The sequence below is a fragment of the Saccostrea cucullata genome, unplaced genomic scaffold (genome assembly GCF_032062105.1).
Source record: "Saccostrea cucullata isolate Sc308-1 unplaced genomic scaffold, CSIRO_AGI_Scuc_v1 ctg52, whole genome shotgun sequence".
Taxonomy (NCBI): domain Eukaryota; kingdom Metazoa; phylum Mollusca; class Bivalvia; order Ostreida; family Ostreidae; genus Saccostrea; species Saccostrea cuccullata.
The window spans coordinates 166,103-179,016 of NW_026931531.1; the positions used below are offsets into that span (position 1 = coordinate 166,103).

Genomic DNA, 12,914 nt, shown 5'->3' on the forward strand with positions numbered 1-12,914 from the left:
TTATTTTTTCAGTTCAGCTAATAGCTTTATCTGCGTCTCAAGTACAGAGAAACTGCGTGTCAAACAAAAATATACAGCGAGATCAAGTTGGCTTTGATTTTACTAATAGTGTTGTAATGACAAATATACACATTGATTAATATTCACAATAATCATGAGAAATCAAAGTATGTAGGAGTATATGAAAAAGAAAATAATTATTAAGTCGCCGAGATTCATAATTGTACAATTTCACCGTGACGTCATAATCAAACAAAATATTTTGCCCTTAACCCAGTTGCGAAGTTTGTTTAGGTTTTAATTATGTCACACATAATGAGGAACTATTAGTCTGCAAGTGACACATCATTATCCAAACTGGAGATAACAAACTCTCGTCATAAGGCACGGTACCGGTGGTAGAAAGCGCCCGGCTTATCAGGTCCTCAGCACCTCTGCAACAGTAGTCCCAGAGATTAGGAAACCTAAACTCATTGTTTAAAAGAATTTAAGCGGGCTTGATTCATTATTTACATTTGTTTATGCCATAAAAGGGCTAGCTGGAATAAAGTTCGTGTCTGAATTACTAGGCGGGTACCGCCTCCCCCTGAAATTGGTCAGATCTTATGTTAAAATAACTTTACTATGGATTATAAATCTTAGAACTGATATCAATAGAGTTTTTTTGTTTTGAATGTGAAGAATATGGATCTCAGAAGAAATGCTTTAGGAATTGTTCTTCTTGTTTGTATTTTTGTTTCTCTATCACGGCAGGTAAGTTGATTTTTTTTAGATATTTTATTTTCAATAAGTAAATGCTCTATATTATTTTTTTTAATTGATTTTGGAAAAATAATGTATTTTGAGGAAAAACGTGGGATGCTTTCAATGAGTATATTATTTTTGTCATTTACTCCAAAGTGAAAAAATTAATCCGGAGACATAGCAAGTAAATTACAAAGAATACAAAAAAGAAAAAGAAAGAAAGGTACTGTTAATAAGAGTATTCTTGTCTGGTGATTGATGGAGTTTAGACATTATCCGAAACACAGGATGTATAGAACCAGAAGGGGCTAGGAATGGGACTTAATGTTATGTATCTAGGAGAAAATAAACTTCCACAGATACTTAGATGTCCGATGTCTGGTCAGATTTATAAAAGAAGTTAAAATAATGACATTTACTTAGAAACACGAGCATGTGTTCAGTGGAATAGGGAATTCTTTACATAAAGTGGCTAAACATCCTCACAAAGGACGATAAAAAGGATGCAAGAAAGTTTAAAACTGAATTTTTATGAACATAATATACTACCTAGTTAGATCTGTTAGAAAAAACGGTATAAATTTGTTAACTTGTTTTGTTAGACATCAAAAATTTTGTTAACTTTGTCACAAAAAACATCATTAAGTTTGTTAATTTGATTTGTTAAAAAAATATATAACTTTGTTTTAAAATCTTTATAAGTTTTGTTATCTGATGGACATACGATGCTGAAAACGTGTTGTTTTTTAAATTTACAAACAATTTGTAGAGACATTTTCCTTTAGAAACATTATTCTTCAATATACATGTATACTTGAGAATATTTCGAAAGATCGATTGAAGCATTAATATAACTGTTATTGTTTTGCATTGAATTGATTTCAGCATGATGTACAAATATCTAATCAGAAGGGGGAATGCAATATTTTTAGACAAATTTCGTGATAGATGTGTCTATGCAATAAATAGCCTGTCCATTTTTACGAATATACATGTATTATCCCATGTACCTAAACATTTGTGACTCATATTTTATTTCACAGACCATTATTGGAATTTGTTAAAAGTTTTAGGCAAAAAGAAAAATATTCATAACAATAATTTTCCATAATCCAGAAAACGGACCAATGCGCTAAAATGTGATTTAATTGGCTAGACTTTATTGATATGCGATTTTGTACATACTTTATATAGATACATTTTACACTAAAATGATCCAAAAAGAATTTGTTTTTAACTTGTGTTTACTTAAGTCTTTTATTATTTTCAACACCAATTACTCAATTTCAAGCATTAATGAAATAAAACTTTTTTTCATTCTTTTTTTCGTTTTTGAGGAGAGCACCAGGGCGACTTTGTTTATCACTCTAAGGGAATACAACAACACAAACAGCGAACTGTTTGATGGAAACTGTTGTGATGGACTCGCCGTGTCAAACAAGTGCAGCTCAGACAGGTGTGATTACGTCATCAAAATATGTGTATCTCCAGATGAAAATGGGTGAGTAAAATCTTTATCTATGTCAAGAGTAGTTAAAATTGAGTGATAAAGCAACCTCTGGTTAAGAGTTATAAATGCTAAAATGAAATGCCAAGTCCCTTTGCAAGGGGAGATTAAAAAAAAGACAAGAAAAGGTTGGATTATTAAAAACTCTTCTCAAGAACCACTGGGCCAGAAATTCTGAAAAGCTGATGCTTCCTGTGAAAGCATCCTACTGTAGTGTAGATTGTTAATTGTTAACATCATGACCCCGGGTGTAGGGCAGAGTCACAATATGGAATCCAAATTTTATATATTGGGATCTTTAAAAATCTTCTGCTTAAGCACCACTAGACCAGAAAAACTTAAACTTATGTGGAAGCATCTTGGGGTGTTTAGATTTTAAATTATCTAACAACCAAGCTATGATAAACGTGATGACTTTTACTTTTCAATCGCCAAGAATATCAGCAGTCTCGTTTAAAGTAATCATTTGATACGTTCTATGGTCGATACAATGACCTTGTCGGCAAATGCAATTTATCATTGAGTCAAATGCTGACTGACATTTTTCATACTAATTGTTTCGAGGACCGTGTTTGCTCTGCTCCTATTTTTTGTATTGTTTTATAGACTTCTGATCTTGAAAACTGTTCGTTATCTCCATATATTTCATCCAAAGCATGATCCCTGGTGGTAGGGTGGAGTTACAAAACTATTACAATAGGTATTACAAGGTAGGGAATCTGGTTAAGAACAGCATGGCCGAAGTTACACAGGCAGCGATTTGGCCAATACCTATCATAACTTTAGAAATTTACTCAATTTATAAATGAATATCTGTTTCAAAAAAGCAACCAAATGGAATTATATTATTATTATTTTCATGTTGACCTAAAAGTGTTCATCTATTTCTTTCAAAAATATTCCTTCAATTCAAGAAATAATGAAATTATTAGAAAGTCTTTCTATGCAATTTTACATAGTCTATGAACAAATATTATGAATACTTACACCAACATTATCAAAATATTGCAATGAAGAAAACAATTTGGAATTTTCTGTAAAATGCAAAACTTGTCACATTTGTTTGAGTTGCCTGAAAGTCATACAACACACTGTTTACAAAAACAGTAAAAGGAATTTGTTTCCTTGTTATGAATGCCTGCACTTTTATTCATTGTTTGGACAAACAGACAGAACAAGGAAGTGTATTTCTTTTATCGAATTTATTTCTCAAAATATATATGTTTGACAGCAAATCGCCATACGTTAGTCTTTTTTTCATTTTATCTCAATTAACTCCATTAAAAAAATATTGAAAATAAAAAAAATCCCCAAACATTAGCATTAGAAAGGAAAAAAGAACAAAATATGTTTTCGCTAAACTTTCCCGAATTTTTGAAACTTTCTTTTCCTTTGAAATGCTCAAATGCAAAATCTCCTGTTCCGACAATTTAAGACATCAACCTCAAAACTCAAAACATTTTAATAAATATGAACCATATAGGCCCTAAATTCATCTTCATTCTTAATGAATGAATCCACATCGACATGAAATGTACATATTAAGATATTTTCAATTTCTAAAAGGAAATTGCGAATAATCTTGCATTTTAGGATGTTATATCCATAAACATTGAGCTGCAAATAACGTTACAATATCTTTTTTCAAAAAGACATTTTTCAATGATAGTGAGAAAAATAACTTATGATTCACTTCCGACTAAATATTGTAGGTACAGTTGATTGAGAACATAGAAATGATATATATTACATACTTAATTTTGTCTAAACACTGGCATTGTCATTACACAGACATTCGTAGTATTAATCATCAGAATGATTGTACACGTATTCAAACTTCAAATATATAATACTAACAGTCTATTGTTTCCCTTTATTTATTCCCAGTGTTTGCTTTCTTTCTTTTTTTATCTTTATAAAAACATTTTCCCAACAGAAAGTGGTGTCAGTCTACAGAATTAAACGCAGATCAACCCCCGGATCTGGTGTTCCTGGATCAGACACCAAGAGAGCTGCCTATTGCAGAATGGAAGGTTGTTTATTTAAAAAATGGATGAAAAATTAAAAAAACAACAATTTTTTCCAAAACGTTTAAGAGAGTCTAATAGCAGTGCCTGATAAGACCACTGTTTAACACACATTGTTTTGTACTATTTTCAACTTACATATAAAATGCATTCAATTCAGAATGTTGGTAAACTCCAGGTTTATGAAAAGTAATTACGTTTCCTCCTCATTTCTAAAGCATCATTGTTGAAAAAAGGGTTGGTCGTTCTTCGAAAGTTTAATGATAGTCATCTCTTTCTGCTTTCAGATACACTTGAATAGATTTTTTTTATTTATAGGGGAGTGCACGTGTGGACATCAGTATAACAGACATTGATGGTCCTTCCACACAGCAACTGGTCGATAGGTTCTCCTTCAATTACACAGAAAAAGGAAGTAAGATTCCCAAACCCCGGGAACTTCTATTGAAAGGGAAACGCCCAAAGCCATCAAGGTATATCAAATACCAGTACTTCATACAATTTACAATTGACGTACAGATTTCTCTGTGTTAAGGTAATCATTTTAAGTTGATCCATAACTGTATTTAGACTGAGACTGTCAATGGCGATACAGTGCCAGACCTACTACTATGGTGACGAATGCTCCGTGTTCTGTATCCCCTCTGTGGATTGTAAAGGTCACTACAGGTGTGACGAGAATACCGGGGCCAAAATCTGTGACCAGGGCTGGGAGGGAAAGGACTGTACCAGACCAATAGGAGATGGCAGCTGTCCAGGTATAGCACTAAAATACGGTTACAGGAAGCTATGTTCCAATACAAATTATTAATAGTAACAGTCAGAGATTTCATTTTGATAATTAAGATATGCTCTTTTTATATGATTAAATTAAGGAGTTCTTGTTACTTTTCATTAAAACAAACAAAAATTGCAGGACAACATTGTGAAAATGGTGGGACTTGCTCTATGGATAAATTCAGCAACACAACTAACGATGTCTTTTTCTGCTGTTGTCCTCCTGGTTATACCGGTAACAGGTGTGAAATAGATCTAGACGAATGTAGACAAAACCCCTGCCAGTATGGTGGAACTTGTCGAAACACTCCAGGGAGCTACATCTGTAACTGTCACCCAAGGTATCAGCATCTCAAAAGATATAGTTGAAATATATTTTATCTGATTTAACTTATAAAGTCATTAACATTCCAGACCAAGGTTTCAGTTTCTTTTTCTTTAAAGTATTATTAATGCAACAACTGTACTTAATATAGAATCAGAGGAAATGTGTAAAAAATTTGCTTTCTCAAAATATAAGTATTTTGTTTTTTGACACACATTATTAGATATCGCGGAATGAATTGTGAAATTCCAACAACATGTAGAGACAACCCATGTGTTCATGGAAAATGCTCTGATGCAACAAACGGTACCTTTACCTGTCATTGTGGTTCAGAATTTTCTGGAATGTTCTGTGAAAATGTAATAACAACCACAACCAGAAGCACCTCTACCACATCAACAACAACAGAATCCACGACAACCACAAGCACAACGACAACACCAAGAACAACGACAACACCAAGCACAACAACTACAACGATACCAACGACAACAAAAGCAACACCAACGACAACACACACCACTGAAACTTTTACAAGCACCACAACTTCTGTTACAGCAAAAACATTGCTAACGACGAAACCCTCGAGCACCATAGATACTACAAAACACATGACATCAAATATAGTCACACCATCTTCCGGAAAGGTATCATATAACTGTTCAGAGAATGCATGCAGGAACAATGGTAAATGTATTAATAGTGCATGTCAGTGTTTATTAGGTTTTTCTGGACAGCTTTGCCAGAAGGAAGTAATCGAATGCCAAAATGACACGTGTTTGAATGGAGGGTATTGTAATGATGTTGTTGGGAATTATTCATGTGATTGTCTTCATGGCTTTGCGGGGTCTAGATGTGAAAAGCATGCTGGTAGTAGTACGGTTTCTCCAACAGTTAATGCATGTGGGTTTTGTGGAAATGGTTCTTGTTTAGTGCTGGGAAATGGGACTGCATTTTGTGTTTGTAAACAAGGGTTTAGCGGAAAGACATGTGCCCATTCCAATAATTTATGTCGTCCTTATTCAGATGCTTTATGTTTTAGTGGCAGTCAATGTATGTTAAAATCATTTAGAACAAACACAGACATTTGCCCGCATGGTTGGGCGGGTCCAATTTGTAGAAATGGATCAATTGCTTTGTCAAGAGATCTGGAGTGTCCACGAGTTGTATGTAAGAACGATGGTCATTGCTTCAATGGAAAGTGCTGTTGTAGACCTGGATATAAAGGGGAGTTCTGTGAGGAAGAAATACTGCATTGTGATAGCAGTCCATGTAAGAATAATGCAACATGTATAAATATATACAACGATTTTGAGTGTCACTGCCAAATGGGATTCACTGGACGATCTTGTGAAGTATCTTTATTTTATCCGCTATTCCCCACTACATCACAGTCATCTGAAGTGACGACACAGCCAAACAAACCGACCATATCTCAGCAAATAACGTCCACATCCTCCATAGATTCATCATCTAAAGAAACGTTATCTATTAACCCCACAACATACGTTTCCCATAATGTACCAACGGAATCATCAACATCTAAAACAACAACTTTAACAGAGACAACAGAAAAACAAACAACAGGTTTGATCCATAAACAAACATCGTTTCCTGTTTCCAAAAATGTACCAGTGACGACAGAAGCTTCGTCATCGTCAGTTACTCAAACCATAACACAAAAGTCCACCCAAGTTTCATCTACTGACTCTGCAACACTTTCTTCAAGGACCACGAAACATAATTTAAGTACAATTAAAACTCAAAGGTCTACCACAACTGACTCTGTGTTTGCTCGCTGTTATGGTGATCAATGCTTCTTGAATGGAACCTGCTTAAATACATCATTTGGTAGAACTGAATGTAATTGCATGAAAGTAGATATGGCAAAATTATTAATAGTAGATTGCAAGGTTGTAGATACTTCATTGACAACTGTAACGTATAGCATAGCTTCAAGTTCGTCATTTCAGACGACCACACCCTCGGGTGGCTCCCACACGACATCTCAGGTAACTTCCTCCTACACTAGTTCAACGCCAATATTATCAACAACGAACTCTAAATCCAGCCTCAAAATATCTCCATCTACCGTGATGACTGTGACGAAGGTACGCTCGACCCCTTCACAAAATAGAGGAAATATGTCTGTGACACTCAGCGGAAAAATTCCCGATAATGAAATCCCGGCGATCAAACAGGTGATAACAAATGCCGTCAAAAACACTTCCAAAGGTAAACAGTTACTTGTCATTTATACAAACATTCATGTTTAAATCTGCTTTTGTTCTTGTCAAAAAGGCATTTAACAATTAATTTTATTTGAATCCAGTTTGAATAACTACCTGAAATTATCCTTATATTTGACAACCTCTAAAATAATAAATTGCAAATAAATCCCAACCACTTTTTTCTTATATAGGAGAGAACTGTACGGACATCAACATTTTGGACAAAGAGTATCTGTACAGTATCTCCAGGTAAACCATTTTATTTCTAAGCTTTGGAAGCCACTGTCTACATCAAAATTATACACATCAAACTTAAAGATATGGTATTGAGTTTCATTTAGTATCATTTCGTATTCACAAAACGCAAAAAGTGGACTGCTATGAATGTGATGTCCCAAATTATTCATTTTGTTATATTTATTTTTATTTTAGAGACGTATACACAAAAGTCATCTACAACAGCTCAGATTGTCCAAACGCAGCAGATTTGCATAAAAATCCAAATCTCACGGATTCTATAAACAACCAACTTGCTAACTCTGGTCAGCTTAGTAATTATGGCGTGTTCAGTGGTAAAACAACAGGACTGGGACGAAGTTACCACGTCCCTCTCATTGGATACGTGTACAATATTTACAGGAGCGGCATCAAGACTGCCATTAAACAAGCATGGTCGAACGCAGGTAATGTACATGTATTAAATATTATTAATATTATAAATATATTTTTCTATTTATTTAAAATACATACATATATCTAGTTTGATAAAAGAGATTCATTACAAGGGGACTGCAAATTATACATAGCTTTCATTTCATAGGAAATAAGCTTGTTGATGTTCTCATTGTTGATGCTGCGTACAAAATTGGAGATTATGGGTAAGTTTCACCAGCATTTAGTCACTACAAAATTTCTAAAACTTTTCAGTTATTTGATATAGCTATTTAAGGGAAGAGCGAGGGAACATTTTTTTTAAAATTCTTCTTACAGAATATATGTAACGGATATATCATACCTAGTCACAAGTGGTCTAACATTCCTACAAGCTAAACCGGAGAACATTCCCAAAGATCAGGCGTTTTATAAGGAGTTCCAAACAGAATTTCCAGATATGCAAGTCATGATGTATACTGGAAACGAGAGTTACGGATATGAATCAGGACTTCGACTGTCTCTACAACAAAGAAAAAGAACCACATCTCTCACTGCTGCTGATATTTACAAGAAAACTCTTGCAGTTTATAAAAACGCCCTAAAAGGTACATTTATAAATTTAACTAGCATATAAACGTTTTTTTTTAACCAGAATAAGTAGATTGATACCGAATCTCATATTTGTTTGTAGATAATGGGCTCTGTCTGCAGCAAGCATGTAATGTTGGATTGAAGCTTTCTCCGTTAGAGGACACCCCTACAAAAGAAAGGTCATTCTTCAAATACTCATTTTAACAGACCTTAATATAAAAATATTCAATTCTAACAACATTTAATGCTAAAGTCACTCAATTTGAACACCCTTTCATGGTTAAGCAAAATGGTTAACAATTCGTTACCTTTACAGATCAGTTGATGTCATGCTGTACCCAACGTTAGACGGACATCTCAACACAGAGCCAACGGTGCTTAAAGCACTGATAACCAAACTATCGACACATTATCAGATTTGTAATGTCTGTAAAAACCCAAGGCTCCATTATGTGGACATAGCCGGGCGTGTGAAGCTCAAAGATGAAAATAATATTAGAAATGCAATAAATACAGTTTTTGGTGAGATTTCTTTTTATTTCACAATTTTATGCAATGCCCGATTCAAATCAAAGTTATATTTATTCATTAACCTTTTCCACCTGTTTACACTTTTCAAGGTCTATATTCTTGGTAGATTTCTTTTATTTATGCTGTTTGAGACATAAAATTAAGGTTCAGTTTCGAGATGAACGTTTTTTGATTCAGTTCTTGAATCCTGGAATAAAGTATATTTAAAAATGCATCTTGTTGGATAGAATTAGAGAAATCGCTCAGATTTTCAAATCTTATAGGGTGCTTTGTCTATAAGTCCTTAAGTCGATACTGAAGGAAAACATGACTTGATTTTGTAAAAAAAAAAAAGGGGGGGGGAATGGAATTTTCATGAACAGATCTAGAATATGTCTAATGCTTGTTTGATATTTTTCATTAGTAAGGCATTATTGGTATCTCTATCTTTGTTAATGATACATTTTTTGTTTACTAGAAACCATTGATACTTCCTGGAGGAAACAATCCTTTTTAAGCAGACAAAAGTAAGTTAGAAGAAATTGCTACATATCTGATATAATTTCTCGACTACTATTTCATAATAATATCCGAGTACTGATCATACTGTATTACTGATTTAGTTCAATTGCCACGAGACTGTACTATCTACCGAGTCAGCCCAATGACACAAGGACCGAGTGGCCAAGACCAAATATGGAGGGAAAGTTAGATCTCATTAACAATTCTCTGAGTAGTTTAAACCGGAGGTTGGCAGTAGATAGGATGAAACGGTTACATCAGCTGGTACTGAAAGAAGCTGTTCCAGAATCAGAACAAAAGCGAACTTCTCTTTCATTGAGCACTGCATGGGCCACAGCAAATAAACGTATGGTATATTAGAAAGTTGTAAAGAGTTTCTTCCCTTAAACGTGTTGTTCTCTTCAGATGTAATATTTGACGACTGATATTGAAACCTTTATCACTTTTCAGATGTTTCCCAGCGTGCTTTGACCACAGACATCCAATCATGGAACAATTTTTATGTTTCCTCAAAAGGGTAAAGGCATGCATTCTACAAATATAGATATTAATGTCTGTAAACCTTAACCAGAATGTGTTGTTCATGAATACTAACCCTCTCTCCTAGGGAGACCGTGACCCAGATAAAGTATACGGTGAATGTCATGAATGCCGATTCCAGTCTAGCAGCGGTGTCCTCTCCCAGCGTTAGCGTCATGGGTAACGTTCTGAAATCAGTGTGTGACTGCAGAGCCTATAGGGTCAGAATGTTGTGGACAAAGGACACGCAGGGATTCAATTCGACAGTTATACAGAAAGCTGTATCAAATGCATGGATCCTCGCCAATAATGGTAAAAAATTCTACATGGCACTTTTTGTTGCGTAGACGTACGTAATTCTTCGTAGTAATATAGATTCCAATAATGATTCTTTTGATATAATAAAGATTGGAAGAAGATATAAAGCAAAGCGAAAATTAATATTGAGGTGTCTGGATAATCAGATTTTCAAAGCAATCGTTTCGCATATTTAGGTCTTGGTCTAACAATTCCAGTTAAAGTACTCAACACAGAGTCTGGATACGTCGCTGGATCTGGGTATGCAAATAAAAGTAGCATTATAAAAGAGAATGCATAACATGTAAATATTCTTTCGTATCACATCTTAAAAATAAATGATGTACAATACTTTCCAGAGACAATGTACGTATGTACACATATTTCATACAGCCAAGGAAAGGGCTAATGGAAGTTGAGGAGGACGATTTGGACGAACCCTCCTCTGTACAGTTAGAGCAGGAGTTGTCTAACCTGGTTCCCGGGTCACGTGTGTTTTCTACAGCCTCTAAAAAGTCAGAACCAGAGGGAACAGTAAGTTTCGATTGAAGTACGATAAAATCTGGACAGCATAACTTATTCTTAAAGGAGGAGCCATTTAGTTAACGTTGATTAAATACTTGATATACCGTCATTCTCATTATGTTTTATCTTGTACAAACACAAGTATGATCAAGACACTGATTTTGTATTTACAAATTAGATGATAAAACTGGAACGAATATGAAAGCCTCAGTTGAATATATTTCAATTTGATTAATAAGCACTTACAATTAAATTGCTGTTTAGATTGTCATATTGAAAATTTGAATTTTAATCAGTGGCAGTTAATAAAAATTTACAATGTGATGATAAAATTATGAACAACAGTGTTTCAAGAGGGAAATTTTTAGAAACGATACATTTTATATATGGAGCGTTTTGAGGCTTACAAAAGTCATTTTTCAAAAGGATTAAGTCATTACAATAATTTTTTTTTTAAATACATGTAAGGAAAAACAATCTTTTGCATTTTTTAAAACAGGATAACATGCTGAAACCAAACAGTGAACAATGAAATTCATTTTCTAGTGTTGTTCATCGATGATTATGTTCGCTGCAAAAGTACAAATTAACTTGCAAAAAATATTACTGGTAAATTGGAAATATTTTTTTATATTTTAAAGGTTGAGCTGTGATATAAACAATATTTGACCTTTAAATTCACTTTGTATTAAAATAATTCTTCCCAGGAATGGTGGGTTTACGTCGTGATAGCTGTAGGATGCTTAGCACTGGTCATCATACTAGCCACGCTCATTATCTCAGCCGTGAGAGCTCGAAAGTATGTACACACATACCTACCTTATATCATTATATGACAAATGTATATGGTAAAAGTAATGTTTCACAATTTTTACAAAACTGATTTTACAAAACTCTTTTCTATTCTTATATAGTTACTAGTAAAATTAAAAATTCAAGAGCAATCAAAGCTATATCATGTCAAAAGTCCTATCCTGAAGTGCTTTAGATCGTGGATAAGTACTTAATCGTAACTGCTTATCTTTAAGTCATCGTCAGTCGAGAACGCTGAAACAGGACCCAAAGCAGATGAATGGTTACGATAAGGAACACTTTTCTAAGGAACCGGTGATGGAGAAGAATTCCAATGGACTATATGCAGTGGAGGACGAAGATACGGACTATTCCAAAACTACCTATATAGTGAATGACGCTTTTACCGACAGTTATCGAGAGTAGGCGACATAGCAAGGGCCAGCTTTTATTTGTAGAGGTGTTGCAATAAGTTCTTTAACATGTTCATTGAGAAGAAAAGTATGCAAAGACTATATTTATGCTTTTTAAGTGAAGGGACTGATATGTTTGCGGTATGATAACGTACTAATTGCCAGAAGACACGTGAATGTGTGTGCGTGTGTATATGTGTGTTGAATGAAATGATAAAGAAGAGATAATGATATTAGATTTATTTTAATCAGTTGTGTTCAAATATTCTTTTCAAATATCTAAGAAGAGATAAGACTGCATTAATTGTACATACTTTAAATACATTGTACATATTTCATCCATCTTTTTGTACTATATTGTTTAAAAAATACATTGAATATTGAACTTAATCATTTAGATTTACATTTATTAATAAAATAGGCAACAGTCTCACAAAAACTGCAACACGTGTATATTATATATGTAAGACTCTAAAGTGC

At 34.0% G+C, this 12,914-nt stretch overlaps 1 protein-coding gene across 1 annotated transcript; it reads left to right on the forward strand.

Annotated features, from left to right (window-relative positions):
* Window positions 1-391: 391 nt before the first annotated feature.
* Window positions 392-12,797, forward strand: LOC134232878 (uncharacterized). Its single transcript, XM_062714855.1, has 21 exons — window positions 392-753; window positions 2,082-2,245; window positions 4,188-4,284; window positions 4,597-4,751; window positions 4,849-5,036; window positions 5,195-5,396; window positions 5,604-7,615; window positions 7,803-7,860; window positions 8,044-8,294; window positions 8,432-8,489; window positions 8,602-8,870; window positions 8,957-9,035; window positions 9,173-9,378; window positions 9,845-9,893; window positions 9,990-10,234; window positions 10,339-10,405; window positions 10,496-10,719; window positions 10,902-10,965; window positions 11,064-11,238; window positions 11,937-12,028; window positions 12,258-12,797. Exons 1-21 carry the CDS (start codon window positions 685-687, stop codon window positions 12,445-12,447), a joined length of 4,914 nt encoding a protein of 1,637 aa, XP_062570839.1. The 5' UTR covers window positions 392-684; the 3' UTR covers window positions 12,448-12,797.
* Window positions 12,798-12,914: the final 117 nt, after the last annotated feature.